This window comes from Dermacentor variabilis, chromosome 11, assembly GCF_050947875.1.
Source record: "Dermacentor variabilis isolate Ectoservices chromosome 11, ASM5094787v1, whole genome shotgun sequence".
NCBI classification, from domain to species: Eukaryota; Metazoa; Arthropoda; class Arachnida; order Ixodida; family Ixodidae; genus Dermacentor; species Dermacentor variabilis.
In genome coordinates this window covers 51,949,543-51,967,615 of record NC_134578.1, presented here as the reverse complement: position 1 = coordinate 51,967,615, position 18,073 = coordinate 51,949,543, and the positions used below count along the sequence as shown (strand labels likewise).

Sequence of the window (18,073 nt, the reverse complement as noted above, 5' to 3'; positions counted from 1 at the left end):
CTGCGCGCGAGATTGAGCCGCGATCGTCAGTTCCCATCGCGCCCGGTCGCGCAACGCGCACTTGCTGCCGGAGCACAACGCTGCCTCCCCCTCCCTCCCTCGCTCATGTCCCTCCACTGCGTTTGGCGGAACCATGCGCGGGACGAAGACGGTGCGTTTGATGATGATGATGATAGCAACTTTATTGTACCGCCGGATAAGGAGGCGCCTACTCCCCGTCCCCGGCACACAGGCCTTGGGGACGGGGGCCGGAACCTCCGCGATTAGAAGCAAGCAAAGAGGTCTTGACTCTTCGCGGCTTCTTCCGCCAGGCGGATGGCGTGTTGCTGTGGAGTAGGGTCCTCGCTCCGCAGCAGGGCTTCCCAGGCCTCTCTACAATTTATGTTTGCTTTAGCCCCTGGTGAGCTAGCGCATTCCCAGATTATGTGATCGAGGGTCCCTCTCGCCCCACAGTGTTTGCACTCATCGGTTTCTCTATCATGCATAACATGGTATGCCCAGACCGGGTTTACGAAGTTCCCAGCTTGCAGGCGCCGCCATGCGACTGCCTCTCTATTGTTTAGACTTTTATCCGGTGGTGGCACCAGTCTCCTGCGTAGCCGATAATTTTCGACAATCTCCGTATAATTTTGCAGACGCTCGTCCATGTTCCGGCAGTCGGGCGGTTCCACAGCCACCCGGAAGTAGAGAGCTCGGGCTAACTCGTGGGCCGCCTCGTTGCCAGGAACGGACGTGTGTGCAGGGGTCCAAATTAGGCTAATTTTTCTGTTCAGCCGTCTACTGGCCAGAACCCTTGCCGCTGCTCCCCGCTTCCTTCGTTCGCGCGCGTGCCAGGTTGGGCCGCGATCGCCGGCTCCCCTCGCGCGCCTTCGCTCGCACATACGATGCACGGCAACCGTGTTCGTGTTATCGCCCTTGAACTTTATACAGAACGTCACGGCGACTGCGACGGCAAAACTGCAATCGCAGTGTCCATATAATTGCTATTGCAATGAAACGAAGGTCACGGGCCTGCGCGGCACACGGAGACGGCGACAGCGTAAGCTGGAGGAGCGGCTTCATGCAAGCTTAAATTTCGGGAGCGCGCGATAGAGGGTCTTCGCTTACAAGTTCTAGTGGATCACCAAATTTTACCCTGGGGCTTTGGAGAGACACCCTTTAAGAGGTCACATGATATAAATGCAAGCTTCCCCTAACGATTTCTTCTGAAGAGTCTAGTGCCGACAGTAGGTTGTTATGGTTGTCAAAAACAGTCTAGTAGACAGAAAACGCTGTTCCTGTCAAGCGGTGAACATGCGGAATTAGGAAAAGAATGGAATTTTATACTGTTACCGCGACTAGCGACAGAAACATGTAGAAGAATTGATTGCTCTTGATTACATTGAAACAGAGAAGTTTATTTTGTACAGTACTTTTGAAGGTACTACTTTGATGGCCCAGTAATATTCATCAGTTTTCGCGGACCACTAGTCATTCGTGCACCGAATAATTCACTCGCTGCAGGAGACTAAAAGACATGTTCGCATCAGAAATGGGGGAGGGGGCTGAGCGTGTTTCTGCCGAAAGCAAGGATGATCAATGCACACCGCAGTGGGGCCGCCGGCGGACTTCGTGAGTTCCTTTAACGTGCACCAAAAGCACGGTACACGAGCGTTTTCGCATCCACTCCCACCTGGAGTGCGGCCACCACGGTCGAAATTGAACCCTCGACGCCTTGTTCCGCAGCCCTACGCAATATCCACTTAGCTGCAACGGTGAGTAAGCGATTTGCGTCATTGTATCAGTAGAAGTAACTTGTCAGGTTCAATGCGTTTCACAGCGCTTTATTAGAATAAATGCACAGAATCAAAAGTACATTCAAATAAAAAATGGCGTGCGCGATGGTAACAGAAGCAGCAGGAAGACATTGAAGGCATCTTAAAGAATTATTGTAGGAAAGGACCAATGATATATCTTCGCGCACCGAAAATGACGTTAGAAAATGAATCTTTTACAAGGTGTGGTAGCCTAATATTAATATTTGGGGTTTTACGTGCCAAAGCCACTTTCTGATTATGAGGCACGCCGTAGTGGGGGACTCCGAAAATTTCGACCACCTGGGGTTCTTTAACGTGCACCTAAATCTAAGCACACGGGTGTTTTCGCATTTCGCCCCCATCGAAATGCGGCCGCCGTGGCCGGGATTCGATCCCGCGACCTCGTGCTCAGCAGCCCAACACCATAGCCACTGAGCAACCGCGGCTGGTTTGTGTGGTAGCCTATATTTTCTATGACCCGAATACACTGGATGTTGTCTTTGTCTATTACTATATCGCTTGAAGATACGTATACGACTCAATTTAACACATTCGCCTTTAATATAAGCAAGATAAAGAGCGCAGCTAAGTGATTTAGGCATGAAATTTGTATTCCGATCACTTAAAAATGTGACAGCAAGCCACTTAATAAAAGTAAGTAACCGCTTTAAAATTGCACATCACGTGAAGGTCCCTGTGTTAGTCCACGTGAAGTCCTGCATATCTAAAATATGAAAATTAAAATATATTTCAGCCATATTTTTGTGCTGCTATAGGTGAAATACTGCACATCTAAAATATAAAAATTAAAACGTATTTTAGTCACATCTTAGCGGCCACGTCGTGCATGTCTCATCTATATGCATGGAAATACAGTCAAATGTCTGTTGCGATGTCGTGCGCAGTCCTTGTTGATAGTTTTGTAAAAATTCCCTCATTTGTGGGGAATGCAGAGTATTTAAGGCAGAAAGCTAGGCTAGTTGGTGTGTCATCATTAATCAAAAGCCTAGCGCAAATAACAGGGACACAGACAGCGAAGACGACAGGACAAGCGCTAAACATCAACTGAGGTATTACTGCGAGAGAAGGTACATATATACATTTCGGTGGTGCATGCGCACACAGGGTTAAAACAGTACAAGCACAATCTAATCAAAATGCGGCAAATTATTCTGCAAGTACATTTTTTTTCTTTTTTGAACAAGTCAAGTGATGTCGTGCTCACACAGTTATCACCTTCCCTGCCAATGTGATATGCCTCACAAATCTCGCGCCCCCACCTTGTGCCTCTCCCCTACCAAGCACACACGTGGAATCAAACGCAGGCACGCACCCGCACCGCTTACAATGCTTGGCCAAATGGCCGCCCCCCCCCCCCCGCTAATGAATGTACCAGCGTTCGGTGCTCGCTCTCGGCAGTCTGGCCGCTGCCTAAATGAACGGCTACGCGAGCACCGAACGCTGGTAGATTCATTAGCGGGGGGAGGCCATTTGGCCAAGCATTGTAAGCGGTGCGGGTGAATGCCTGCGTTTGATTCCACGTGTGTGCTTGAGAGGGGAGGCATAAGGTGGAGGCGCGAGATTTGTGAGGCATATCACATTGACAGGGAAGGTGGTAACTGTGTCAGCACGACATCACTTGCCTTGTCCAAAAAAGAAAAAAAATGTGTACTTGCAGAATAGTTTGCCGCATTTCGATTAGATTGTGCTTGTACTGTTTTAGTCCTGTGTGCGCATGCACCACCGAAATGTATATACGTACCTTCTCTCGCAGTAATACCTCAGTTGATGTTTAGCGCTTGTCCTGTCGTCTTCGCTGTCTGTGTCCCTGTTATTTGTTCTAGCCTTTTAATTAATTATGCAGAGTATTGTTTGGGCGCCGATTTATGAGATGGCGCTCCAGGTGTCAATCTTCACGCAGTCGGGGCACACATACCACGTGTTCAAGGCGTCAGTATTTAGCTGGAGGGCACGGCTTGAGCAATCGAGATCGCATGTGTTGCAATCCCTGCAACACAAAAGCTTTTTTGCTTGCCCTTCATCTGCACCTTGGTCGCCCCTGCGGCTGGAGGTAGAACACACACAAAAATCACACACACACAGCTGATGAATAACTTCGGAATCATAGGCATCGCCGTTTTGCATCTACATTCTCGATAACAGCGCGAATCAGGAACAAACACACAGAAGGCACACGAAAATCAAGCTCCTGCAACAATGTTAGATGGCAAAATGGCGCTCTTCGAACGTCGGTGGTCCGAAGGCGCACTTAAAGAGGTGCAGTTAGGTAGCACGGAGGCTGGGTGGAGCCCAGGTTTGTGTACACCAGTACGGGCATCTCCGGAATAAAATATAACGTTCTTAGTGCAAACACTTGCGAGGCTTTTTAGTGCACCTTCGATTAGTAGTTGGTAATGAATTCGTGGCTCCGTATCACGCAACCAAAGCCCGGTAGCCTAGGCTCGTTGGCAGCCCAAGCCCATGCGTACACCGCAACCAGGATTCGAACGCGCTGAGTCGCATCGATTGCCACGACGGCGTAGCCGCTGGCCCACTGCCGCGTGTGAAAACGATTAAACTTGAAATAGTCACCAAAAATGCAGCACCGGCGCACGATCGCGCGCAACGTCGGTGCTTTGTTTCTGCGTTGTCATTTTGTACAAATCTTATGGAGTGGTAATTTGGCAACTAGCCCTGGTTCTGGTACTTGCCGCCTGATCGGACGCATTTCTGGTTAACATCAAGGCCCTTTTTCTTTCTTTCCTCCTCCTGCGGCTCTTCCTCAGTATTGATGAGTTCCTATTTAAACACCGAGTTGATTCAAACTGTAAACCCTCATTATTCATTGAACGATTCCAATCAAAAATACTACACAATTATAGAGGTACTTTTTTGACGTATTGCCCTCGGCACGCAACATTTGGTTGTCGCACTAGCCACACCTCTTGATCGCTTTGCAAGTGCCTTCCCCCTCCCCATAGGTTTTTTGTTAAAAAGTCAAAACACGTGGAAAAACCAGGCTGCGAAGGCAAATGAAAAAAGCGAATCTGTGAGACTCGAATTTTGTATCCTAGATCTTCGCAACCATTGAAGGAGCAGTATGAAGTCTGTTGTAGCTATGCAGCACATCAGAACTCAACTGAACTCAGAAGACCTCACCGCTAAATCATCATTGCTGTGTAAAGTTTATTTTTTGCAGATCTGCATAAGAAGTACGGGTCAACTTGGCTCATCATGCAATGTAACGCTCCAAAATTACAAAATTTTTCATATTCTAATACAGTAAGCGTAACTTTTCACAGTAGGCTGCACTGATCTGCTCGTTCGAGCTTATTCCTAATGAAAGTAAGTGTGAAGTGGACTGCATAAGTTGAAGGCAGGTGGAGACACAGGCCTTGTCTCCTTGTGTCAACTGTTTGCGCGAAGGCGTATTATAAATAACAATTTTCTTGCGGAAAGTTCAGTGTGAACTTTTCGTCTGTTGTTAACGCGGTATCGCTGGGTCGGTGATTGTCCACCCTTCACTCGTGAAATTGCTGCGCTCACATACGAATCACCCTCACTGTGTTTTCATCCCATGCATTTCAACTAGATAAACCACCTCGCTATTAAAACAAAATAATTTCATCGAAGGTGCTGCCCCGACAAGGTGCGTGTCGACATTCCCACAATATCCTCTTTTCACTGACAATGCTTCCTTGTGCTGTTTCACAGCAATGCACTTTTATTTGATCGCCATACACTTGACTACCATAAATCCAGCCAAATACGAAAGCAATTGTGCCAATTTTCGGTATTTGGCATTTAATATTTTTACTTGAGGGACTCTTGTAAAACCTGAAAAAGTAAGGAAACGAAAAAAAAATGGGTTGTTGTGAACAGCGTTCAATTGCGTAATGCTAGTCAGTATTCTTGAAACACAGTAGAAACGTTTAAAAGTGATTTCAACGCCTTAATTATGTGTCCGGTAACACAATATGACCCGACTTGTTTTAGTCAAACTGTCGTATTCCTTGTTATAAATCTGAGAGTCCATAATTATCTACCAACTATGGCTTCCAAATCAAAAAGCGTTCTATATCTTCCTGAGGCCCCTTACTCATCGTATTACGCATTGCCTTCAATTTCTTTTAATTTCGTTGTAAACGACTACAGAAAACATTCATCCCGTATATGACGTCATGCTGCATGCGGAACTATACCGAAGTCGTTTACCAATTTTCTTTTCATTCGCTTTCTGGAAATGTGACACTAAGTTGATCTAGACTTCCCTGTTGTCACAGGCCGCGAAATGCAACGCCGAAGGCTGTTCTGAGTTCCTCGATATTGCGTGAAAAATCCAGGATGCACCAGAAACATGACCATGTACAGCACGTAGTTCTATTTTCATCTATTCGTTTAGTGAATGAAATGGAGTTTTTTACCACAGCAAACATGAGGAGATAGTTACTTCTACGTACATTGAGGTATGGCTTTTGGCTTGTAGCCGCGGTATTCAAATAAACAAACTCCTGTCACATTCGATGCGTAGCAGTAGACAATAAAAACTAGTTTGAAAAGCGATTATGTCCCAGAACTGTATTGAGGTATCGGAAGGATGCTCAATTCAGTTCGCCTCTGGCACCCTTTTTTTTACTCGCATTCAATTCGTTCTCAACGATCACTATTCGTACAGCACTACTCCGTTCTCATCGGACCAAATAAACTCGCGAGTGTGTGATGGCAAAGAAGATTTCTGTGTCGAAAATACCCTGTTCTTTATTATTTTGAAGGGGGCGGGGGCGGGGGGGGGGGGCAGGCACTACGTCGACGCAGTATGCAACGAAAAGTCACCTGAGTGTTTTATCCGATGTTAATTATATCAATTGCGCATCACAGTATATGAAACACTATGCAAAACTTGCCACGAAGACGCCCACAAATTGCTCTTAGCGGGCTGTAGGATAAATTTCGCAATGTATGCTGCAGATGAAATAGCGAGCTCATTTTCCTTGTATAAGAAACAGTACGTTGTTCAAAAAGACATAAGTAAGCGAAATCGGGTCCAAGCAAGAGCAGTTATTGAACTCGAACGCCAGCGGTAAATCGAAGGCGTCAGTTGGAGGAGTGGAAAAAAGATCGCTGGGCCTCCCGTAATCCAGAGCAGATGTAAGCATGAAATGGCTGCCGCCAAAGCAGATTGGTTGGAGATGATACTGGCCACAATCTTAAAATGGGTGTAATGCATGTTCGCAACGGCACACTCCCCTCCCCCCACACTGCACCACGCCATACTTTGAACTGGTCCATATGGAAGCAATAGTTTCCTGTCACAGACAAAACCTCGTTTCAAGTTTCGTCTCGGCCAAACAGCCATCCGTGGCGTGCCGGGCGCCGCCGACCTGGTCATGCAGCGTGGCGCCATCTATCGAAGGAGGCGGCGTAAAACCTGTGCCGCGGAACTCACGGACCGCTGACGTTCAAAAGAGCATAGGCAACTCTGTCTGAGCGCCAAAAGATGACAATGAAGTGTATGGTGCACTGTATATGTCTTTTGAACATCGCTATTGGCAATGACACATTAAAATTCAACGTACTAGAAGATAGAGCTTGAGCAATATTCTGGACAAATATTAGGAAGAGCTTGAAAGCAGTTTTTTTTTCTAGCATGTTTGTGCAGTAAGTGGCGTATGTAATGCGGTCCTGTACAATGAGTTGGGGCCAGAGACCGCACTTTCTGAAGTTTTGAGTGATTGCCCGAATAGTCTTGTTTTGTTCTCGCAACGATGCCCGGATGTTCTCGCCACAAGATTTCGGCTCAAGGTATCTTGAACGTCGCTGACAACGGGAGCTAAAAGCATTTCATACTTAAAACGTTCGAATGATTTCTTCTTCTGCTAACCAAGAAAGCGCTATTCCTCTTATCTCAACATATTGAGAGCCGCACACTTTTGTACCCTCTAGATTGCTGGCTTTTACTACAGGCTATAATACAGGCACGCACACCTTTTTGCTTTTCGGTGATCGTCTTTCTCGGGCTAGCAACTATTACAGAGTTATCGATAGGTGCAAGGCACGCCTTCATGCATGGGAACGCTGTTCAATATTGTCAATTAATATTCATCGAACAAATCCTATTTGATCGAATTGCGCGTGCGACGCCAACAGTGGCGTATTGAGAGCCGTGGGCAAAAGTAAGGGACCCTTGCGAGTGCGTGCTGTGAAGTATGCCAGCCCAGCATGGGCTCCGCACTGCCGAAGTTCCAGTGACGTAAATTGCAGAATAGTGCGTATGTGCCTTCATGTATTGTTTGTTGACATGACCGATCGCTCTTTCCGACACATGCGTGATATTACTACGCAATCTATACTCAATCCGCGACGGTCTGCCGAGTGTAGCCGAGCGGGAGCCCACTGCAGCAGCTGCTCACGATAGCATTCGCGAAGCGGCAGCGTGGCCACGGCACAAAAATATAGGAACCGTAGCAAACTATAATACATTCTAGTAGAGCGAACGGCTCCGCGCAGCCGGCCCGTTTTCGTGTGGATGCCAAGAGATGGCGCCACTGCAACTTTTCCTACTGCTATGAAGCGGCGGCCTACGGTTTCAGGGGTTTTTGTGCATTGCAGATTTCGAAGTGATCGGGGCTGATATCTAAACACACTCATCTTACACGTACGATTACTCGTGATCGGGCAATAAATGACCGATTTCGCGAAACTTGTGCCTGCACAGGCCAAGCCATACGAGCGGCAGTATGTGATGGATGGATGGATGTTATGAGCATCCCATTTGGAACGGGATGGTGGGTTGCGCCACCAAGCTGTTGCTATTATACTGCCTAATATACGACATACGTTAAAAAAGGGGAAAAAAACATGATGAACACTCACATCCAAATTTTCTAACCCCCTATTGTGAACTTTGCATTTTTACGCCTCCGTTGTTTGTCGTTTCTCTACTTTTCTTCCACCAATCTTCCAATCGCCTCTTACTAATCTCTATTAGGGACATGTTAACATTTCCCCTGCTCTCGCCGAAGCCAAGGGCTTCAAGGAGGCCAGTGGTGCCTAAATCGACCACTGGGCGGATGTCTTGACCTTCTAATGAAACATGCTCCATCGTTTCCGCAGCTTTACCGCAGCAAGCACGTGCTCCTTCTTCCTTCTCATATCTCGTTTTACAGGTGTGTGTTCTGAGGCATCCCGATCTCGCTTCAAAAAGTAATGAGCTTCCCTTTGAATTATCATAATTTTTTTTCCTGATTTCGTTTTTTTCTCTTAAGTATAGTTACTCATGGCAGGTTTCTTTTCCATTGCCGCCACCCATGATATTCTTTCAGCCTCTGACTTTCCGCTTGGCGTTCTTTGTTGCAGTGTTGCCCACCCTACAGGCCGCTTGCTGGCTGGTAAGTTTCCTAGTGCTTTTCCTCCACTGTGAATCATCGTTTTTCGTGCACAGATAACACGAAAGAGGGCGGCAGCGCCTCTAGCGGCTTTCGAGAGCGTAGCGGGACGCCGGAAGGCCAGGCGCGCCCTTCCGGTCGTGTCACTATAATATAGTATAGTTCACTATAATAGGAACGCACTCACGCAAGGCCGGCACCAGAACTGGCGTCACGAGAGCTTGAACACGGCGGCGCCAGATGCTAGTAATATGCTCTTCGGCGCGAACCTCGCAGACATACAGTGCTTTTCATCGCGACAGTTCATTCTGAAACACATGCGTGTACCAGCGATTCCAGTGCAGTGTACAATGATTCATCTACAAACAGCCGATGAACTTGACCCGTAGAATGAAATTTCGACAACCAATGACAGTGATCGCCTGTTTTGTTCTGTATTGAGTTTTACTTATCTTGCTCGACACAAGTTTCCTCATTATAGAATTCGACTGTTCATCAAGCTTTTGCTTTGGTAGTGTGATTTTTCTAGGTAAGTATAATGAAACATTTTCAATATATCACTTTCTATCTATATGCATTTACCTATATTCTACTGTCTATCTATCTATATACCTATCTAACCCAGCACGATGCCCCAGTGGCTATGGCTTTGCGCAGCTGAGTTCGAGATCACAGGCTCCATCCTGCCAGAGGTGACCACATCTTTATGAAGGCGAAATGCAGACATAATAATGTACATCCAAGAAGGAACATGTCAAAGCATCCGAGGTGGTTTAGATTAATGAAGACTCGCCCTCTACGTCGTGCCCCACAATGAGATTGTGTTGCACGTAACTTGAGAATTTCTTAAACTTGGTATTATTTCATGGACATACATACATATCCTTATGACATGATTAATAAAAATCGGGCCCCTCCGTTAGCCCTCTTTCTTCCCGTTCATTACGTAATGAGGAGTCTCGAATCCGGCAACATTGAAGCCTTCAGGCAGCATGTGTGGGTTTATGGACCAGTTGCCTTCACCCAAAAAGATCCCGCACTCGTGACCCCTGTGGCAGAAATGATGTTCCATGTCTTCTGCAAAGCTTTGTAAGTGGTGGCGCTGGCTAACAATCCCAGTGTTAGTTCTAGTAGTAACACATAAATACCCCAGAAAGTGGATGGGAAAACGGCTCTGCGGTAGCTCAATTGGCAGAGCATAGCACGCGTAATGCGAAGACGTGGAATGGTTCCCCACCTGAGGCAAGTTGTTTTTTCATCCACTTTCAATTCGATTTCATTTCCTTAATTCATTTAGTTAGTGCAAGTAATGTCCCCTGTGATGACTTTGGTGTTCGTATTTGTTTGTTGGCTTCTTATGATATATGTGTATGTACAAATATATATAATAGATCATTTAATACTGCGAGCGTGATAACCAAGTGATTGTGTGATACAATCATGCCCTTCTTCCTCTGAGTTGCTTCATGTTCCGCTTACGGCCACCTGAGTTACGCCGAAATATACAATGTGTAATTTGATAAAATCTGTCTTTTCTGCCCGATAGCCAGATCAAGTGTCACCCCAGATTATCTAGCGGTCGCATTCTGGCTTCCGAAGCTTCACCGTGATCGCAATTATGGAGAGAGGCGTTTCCGTACGGAATGAAAGAAAAGTAAAGGGCCGAACGTCTTCTTTGACGCATGAGAATTGCTAGGTTTCAACGAACTAGACGACGCGACTTGTAGCAATGATATCCAGCGCCTTAATAATTTACAGCATATGTCCCAGAACCCATCAATCACGAATTTGTGATCCCCGCCGCCATAGCGCGCATCGCTGAAAGAGCTGCAACAAAAATGTTCGCTGTGTCTGCAATTTTAGAGAGATATAGAGTATTCCACTCTGTAGTTGCAGTAGAGAACAGATGTGTTACCTAGTGGTCACTTGGGTTTGCTGCTTGCTTTTGGCCTGGTATACATCGAGGTCTTCTTGCTTGGGTGAGCTTTGGCGTGATGTCACCGATGACGGCGAGGACGAATAGTCGGAAGTGATATCTTCATATACTGCAAGTATGGCAAGAAACAAAAACAAGATATATGTGCCCAGAGCTCACTGGTGTTCTGGGCCTCTCGCTGTTATGCATTTTTTTTTTACGTTCTTGCCATTTTCGTAAGAATCATTGCATCAAGGATGAGTAAGAACATGTTCCCACGACCACCTGAACAAGGCCAGTCGTCTACTTCATCGCTCATTTTTGGACGACGTGCCTTTGAAAGCTCGGACCAGCTCGATTCCTGGGAGAGCTCAGCGCCAGAAGCCATGGACTCTGACAGCGAGTACACCGTAGTCATGGGCCGCCGTATGAAGAAGATGCGCCGTATGTCGACTGAGGCGACTTCATCGCATCAGAGTGAACAAGAATCCTTCATGGTTTCCTACGTGCCGCTTTCGACGTCACACAGCATGAGCTCCCTCAGCAGGCAGTTTCTAACCGAATATTTTGAAAGTGTGGCCCCTGGGCAAATTAACGAGATCAGGATCAACGCTCGCAAGAACATCCTGACAATAGATGTAAAAATTCCGTAATACTTCAGAAGTTACAGACCATTGCACAGTTAAGCGCAATCCCCGTCCGCTCCTTCATTACTTACGGGAAGGAGACAACAACTGGAGTGATTTCCGATGTGGAGCTTGAAATCAAGGATGCGGACCTCAAGAGTCTTTCGAGGTCATCGGTGGGCATTCTTGAGATTCACCGCTTGGGGCACTCCCGATGTATCAAGTTAACATTTGCTTCTTTGACATTACCAGCGTCTGTCAAAGTGGGCTACGTTATACACCGAGTACGACCATTCGTTCCGAGGCCTATTCAGTGCCGGAAATGTCACAAGATAGGACACGTGAGCGCTGTTTGTAGAAGCAAAGCCACCTGCTCGCGTTGCGGCGGAGAGCATGATACCACCGACTGTGAGGCGTCCTCATATAAATGTCCCAACTGTACTGGCTCTCACGAAGCGAGTTCGAAGGAATACCCGAAGATTAAACAAGAGGTTCGTATTCTTCGAAAAATGGCCAGAGACCAATCTTCACGTAAAGAGGCTGCTCAATCTGTTCGCCAAAGTGACCAACGCTCGCGACAGAAGCATCACAAAACCATTTCAGCAGAACTACCTAGCGTGGCACAAGTACTGCGACCACCTCTGCCTGTGCGTGCATCGAAGACTAACGGCGTCTCCTGATAATTCAAGGTCCACGAGAGCACGTGGCAAACATTCACCTCCGCCGGCTGATACAGACACGGAATGGCCTTTGCTGCCCTCTAGGCCCACGGCCATGCCAGCGGGCACTAGCGGTCCTCTGCTCCATGAAGCCAAGAATTATAGGGCCAATGAAACCGGTGACACAACGGGCAAGCAAGGAGATGAAGACAATGAGAAGGAGAATGTACAAAAAATGCTGAAGCACCTAGTGGAGTCAATGCGCGTGATTCTCGGTGGTCTCGAGACTCCGGCCGCTAAAAGTGCCCTACAAGTGCTCGCCGTGCTAGAGCCGCTTATTGCAGGTCTTTATATGATATAAAGATTTTGTTTGGCGCTTCTGTTGTTCACGCAGGGGAGGCCCACACACCAGCTTCGTCCTATAGTGCCTCTATTTTTTAAGTTCACTCGAATTGGTGACTACAGACTTGATGCGAAACCTGGTTGTGGCTTCATGAACGACATTTGTGAATGTTTATCATCAGAGTGCTGAACTTGCTTTCACCTTTGCGCATCCTTCTTGCTATGGCATCATCATCCCTCATCACATCTTTATGTCCCCGTTCCCCCTCCCCCTGTGCAGAGCAGCAGGCTAGAGCACCTTAGCTCAGGCCGACCTCTCTGCCTTCTTTCCATTAAATTATCTCTCTCTCTTTGAAAGCACAGTGCTCTTAGAAAAAATGCAGAGTGCGCAGCATGAGTCATGTCTCTTGTGTGCCTAAGGCATAACGCTTGTCCTGTAGGGGCTTCAAAATTTGGCATATTTCAAGCTCTTACCAGGGAGAAAGGAACATCTTAGCAAAAGACAAAGCAGGACAGGACTGACAGGACGGACGAACTGCGCAAACGCAACCAGCGGTACAGGGGCTGAAATACGCAAGGAAACAGGCTTTCTGCGCCATTTGGGACACCCGACTTCCCCTTGGAGGCTCAGATGCGACCATCCAGGCGGTTGCCAGGCGGCGCAACGCACGCTCAACGTCAACTAAGCCATCTCCTCCGATGCCCTCTCTCGCGTTTGATCGTGGCTCTCCGGGTCGCCGGTGCCTCGCCCTCTCCACCAGTGGTCAACGACCCGCACGCGCAGGCCGGCTTCTCGCCTCTACCTTCCACTGCTGCAGGCGAAGTAATGTGAGCCATATATCCTAGATGGCGCCGTCCCACAGCCGAGTGCGTGTTATTCGGCGAGGACGCACGAGTAGCAGCACCAGCAGCAGCAGGTGGCAAACAACGTCTGCAAACTAGGCGCACGGGGGTTCACAAAGATAGCTTCACTTTAGAAAGCGACGCGAGCGGAGGTTATGTTATGAATTCAATGAACTTAGAGGGCTAGCTCCAATACCAGAAAATACACCAAACCTGTACCGAAGCGCTGCCATCTGCATTTCCATGTGTACTGCGGAATGCCCATCAGCAGGTTCGCGTCGGTTACGAGATTTGTGGAACCTCTGGCAGAAATATGGACAAGGAGCCTTTAGATGCATGCTGATTTGCTGAACTTCACAAGAGAGGTATGCCTAATTACTTGCACCTTCACTAAGCTCGGCCTTTGCACGTTCGTCTGATCAGCCTTTCCCGCTTTCTGCGACATGTAGTGGGCTAAATTCGCGCGGAAGGTCCGTACAGTGACGAGAATGATTTCCATCGTATATCAAATACAGGCAAGAAACTTTGCTTATCGCCATTTTTATATATTTTGTTCTGTATGTGCTTCATACGCATTTCAGCCTAAGACATGAGAATTGAGAAATTTCGATGAGCTGGAACTTGACCGAATTTAGGTAGCTAGAGTGCTAAGTATACAAGAAAAAAAGCTGGGGGGGGGGGGCACCCAAAGGTGGCATATATTGTTGACATATCTTCCTGCGTTTCCTACATCAAAATTTTTGTTATAGGACTAATAAATTGACGTTTCCCCAGTGGCTTTCGGCATTTTGAAAGTGCACCGAACAGATGTAGTCTCGCGCTAACCTAAACGGCCAACGTGTTTGCACCGGAAAGGTATAACCAGACTTACTTGCAAAGAAAAATAGTGCAAAATACGACTCCTGATTGTGAAACATGACGACGCATTGTGCGGCCAATGTTTGGGATAAACTGTTTGTCACAGAAATTGAAATTAAAATGTAATACTAAATTTGCATTCACTTACAGTTCTACTTAGTCGACGCGGATTTGTGTATTAGCACAGCGATCGTGCTTTGTTTCCAAAGCTACGTAGTCTGTCGTTCACTCGCTAGGTGTAGTGTTTTATGGCTGAATCACGAGATCGCGTGTGTAACGGCGACCGCCATGGTTCTATTAGCTATAAGTGGCTAAATTCTGGGGATTTTCTTACTGAAACCACAATATAACTTTGAGCACGCCTTAGTGGTAGACCCCGATTTGTAGTGACTACTGGGGGTTCTTTAGCATGCACGAAAGTAAACAAACGTTCTTTTTTTGTTCTTTGTTTTTTTTTGCATTTAAGCCCCCATGAATTCCAGTGGCCAGCGACTTATAACTCAACAGCAGAAATCCATAGATATATTGGGCTACGAGGTCTGGTGCTTCTACGAAAGATGCATTGAATCCACAAGGTTTCCTTTCCTGCAAATGCTGGAATTATCAAAGCTCATACTAGAAAAAACAACGAAGCTTATAATTGCAGCGTCGCCGTGCTGCGCTAGCAGGCAATCGGGGCGTGAGTCAGCCAACAAAAATGCAACTATTGCAGCCGGTGCGCATTACACGAGAAAGGCGAGTACCCCTGCTGACGTCACCGGCGTGTGTGGTCACCGATGTGTGGTGCGCCTACACGTGTAATTTTTTTTTTTTGCGCAGGAAAACATGCCGTATCAGGGGTCAATGTAATAGTTTCCACAACCACCGCTTTTCTTAATGTGCGCCTGATTCGAAGTACACGGCGTTTTTATACTTTCCCAAACTCGGAGTACTACAACCCCGGCTTGGAATCGAACCCGGTACCTCGCGCTTAGCAGCCCAACGCCATGAGGAATAAATAACCGCGGTGGCTAAACACTAAGTCGTTAGTTAAGTACTCCTGCCATCAGTTCTACGTTCGTTTGTCATTCAGGCGCTACTGCATTAGCATGTGGAACAAACTAGCCCACTAATACATGCTCAGTACACTTAAGCCTGCGTGCCTGTTCTGCAAATGACGATCGAAGTCGTGATGTTACGCACTTGATCTGGATTTCTTCCGAACTCCGTCAAGCCAGTCTTCGCTATTACAGCGCGGCAGCAACATGCGTAGTACGGCCTCAAGTCCAAGACAGCTGGATTCTTGGACCTCATCGTCGCTGCCTGTTTGATTTCCTGCAAGAAAAAAGAAGGTTTCTTTTTTTTTCATTCCTAAATACACATTTGTAGTGCAGCTAGCCACAGCCCTTCAACTAAATATAACACGAATGAGTTCGCGCTCTTATTATTCTGTTGAGAAATACTAATTTGCTTGTTTTCTAATAAAAAGTTATGGCGTTTTCCGTGGCAAAACCACGGTTTGAATAAGAGGCACGCCATAGTGGGGGACTCCGGCATAACTTGGACCAGCTGGGGTCCTTTAACGCGCACTTAAACCTATGCACATGAGGGTTTTTTCCCATTTCACCCGCATCAATATGCGACCGCCGTAGCCGTGATTCCATCGCGCGACCTCGTACTTAGCAGCCCAACAACATAGCCACTCAGCAAACCACGGCGGGTCTTGCTTGTGAATGCCTAGCATTTCTAGCTAATCACCTATTTTTATCGAAGACGACGTACGGCGACTTCTCAGCAAAGTACTGCGAATACGGTAACTCCCACACATTTCTTTCCATGCCCGATATACAAGTGTTTATAGGCATCTGAAACACCCATTCGTCAAACCAACCCGTCAAGCCCGTATTCGACAACTAAGTTCATCAGCACGTATGTAGCCCAACACGCTTACTAGAATTAAAGGTGATAAACTCTCTCTTACCACTGGAATCGTCACATCGGTCAGGGCTAGCCCCCAGCCGTCGCTCTGTTTCATCTTCCTCGGGATTTTCTGACGGAACGGCCGCCTCCAAGTAGATATGGGCCCTAACAAACGCGGCGTCGAGACTAGGGTACGTGCCAACCCGGATCTTCCTAGAAGCGGTTCCCATCACCGCGCCCACGGCAGCATTGACAACAGGCTCGAACTTATCTCCGGTGGCGTGAACGGCCAGGAACGGCATCGCATTCCAGACGTACAAGCAGGCATAATTGTGGTCTCCCTCTGCGGACTTCGGGTCTTCCACCATAATGCACGAGCAGCAGGCGTTCTTCCTGCCCCGGCCTATGGTCCCCATGTCGCTACCCAACGCGTACGCCACGCTCTTGAAGACTCGTATTGCCGACTGATGCTTTGCAAAGTCTCTGTGGAGGTACAGAGACCATCTCCCCAGCGTGTCGTGCGGAATCAGCAAGCCACTCAATCGCGTCGCTCGCCGTAGTCGCTCCGTCGGTTCGTCAATGGCGCGAAGAGCGTCCCGGATGGCCGTGGCCGCCTTCCATGACGTTGCGCCTTTCAGCCGCGGAAGCCACTCGGCCTGTTTCCCCTCGATGGAGCCCAATTCCTTTGGTGGCACTTGAAAAACGTAGGAGCTAATGCTGAGCAAGTCCTTTTCCGTCATATCGTAGAAATTTGGCAAAGACTAGAGAACCTTGTTGCGATTGTCAATTGCAGTCGGCGGGTCCGATGGCGGAGCGGCGCTAGGCTGCCCCCTCAGTCGCTGTCGTCTTCCGTCAAAATGGTCGAGTCTCGTACTCACCTGAGCAAGTGCGAAAGCATTCTTGATGACAGCGCATGTGCACGTAGCCCGCGGCCAAGTCGAAAACGCTGCTGGTCCGAATTTTAAAAAACGCCCTATATTCTGAATAAAACATGGCAGCTTGACACTACGTATTGTCCGTGTTCACACTTCTCACGGGATGGTTCGAATGGTAAGAGTTTCCTTAGAAAATGGACAGTTAATCATGGCTAAGCGTACGCTTTCACGTGCTGGATACATTACCGCCGCCGCGGACTTAATTCGTTAACATGCCTAAAGCTCAAAAAAAAAGAAACGTCCTGTATCAGATACCCGTACGCTTGTATACCCAATCAATGGCTTCTGAGTATGCAAGAACCCACCCTTCACACTTTCTTGCCGCACAAACTTATTGCCTACAACCGTGGCTGGTTTGCGCATGACAGCTACGGTCAGCGAAACTGTGAGAAACGAGCCATCTGGTAATTTGGCACCCTCTCAACTAACTGTAAAGTGTGTCATGCGCAGTGCCGCACAAGTTCATGCCGAGAAAAAAAAATATGCAGATCCCACGCACTGTGGGAATCGATGTAAGCGAAGCTTTGTCTGTTTGCGTTCATTGACCCTATTTGTTGGTGATTATTGACGGCATACGAGAGTCGTGGCGGGATGTGAAATGTTACCTTGCCTGCTCCGCTCGACGCTTTATGCAAGCCTTCGTCTCGTCGGCACAAATACACGCTTCGGCGCTATTTGGGATTGTAGCGTTGTAGATCACAAAACTCCATCCCCCCTCTCTCTCTCTCTATCCCCTCGCTAATATTCTCCCCACCTTCTCTATCTATTGCCGTTGCTGTTGCGGATGAGTACGGAGACAAGCGCGGCCGCTCCTG

At 47.7% G+C, this 18,073-nt stretch overlaps 1 protein-coding gene across 4 annotated transcripts in view; it reads right to left on the bottom strand.

The window, feature by feature from the left end:
* The window catches only part of LOC142564331 (uncharacterized), a 258,021-nt gene that overhangs the window by 8,909 nt on the left and 231,039 nt on the right, over positions 1-18,073 (bottom strand). For 3 of the 4 annotated variants that reach the window (XM_075675300.1, XM_075675302.1, XM_075675301.1), the window contains 3 exons: positions 15,607-15,738; positions 11,097-11,226; positions 3,733-3,861 (listed from right to left, as the gene is read on the bottom strand). In XM_075675300.1, coding sequence (XP_075531415.1) covers positions 3,733-3,861; positions 11,097-11,226; positions 15,607-15,738 — 391 coding nt within the window. The remainder of the gene's footprint in view (positions 1-3,732; positions 3,862-11,096; positions 11,227-15,606; positions 15,739-18,073) is intronic. The other variant, XM_075675303.1, reaches the window with a different exon arrangement.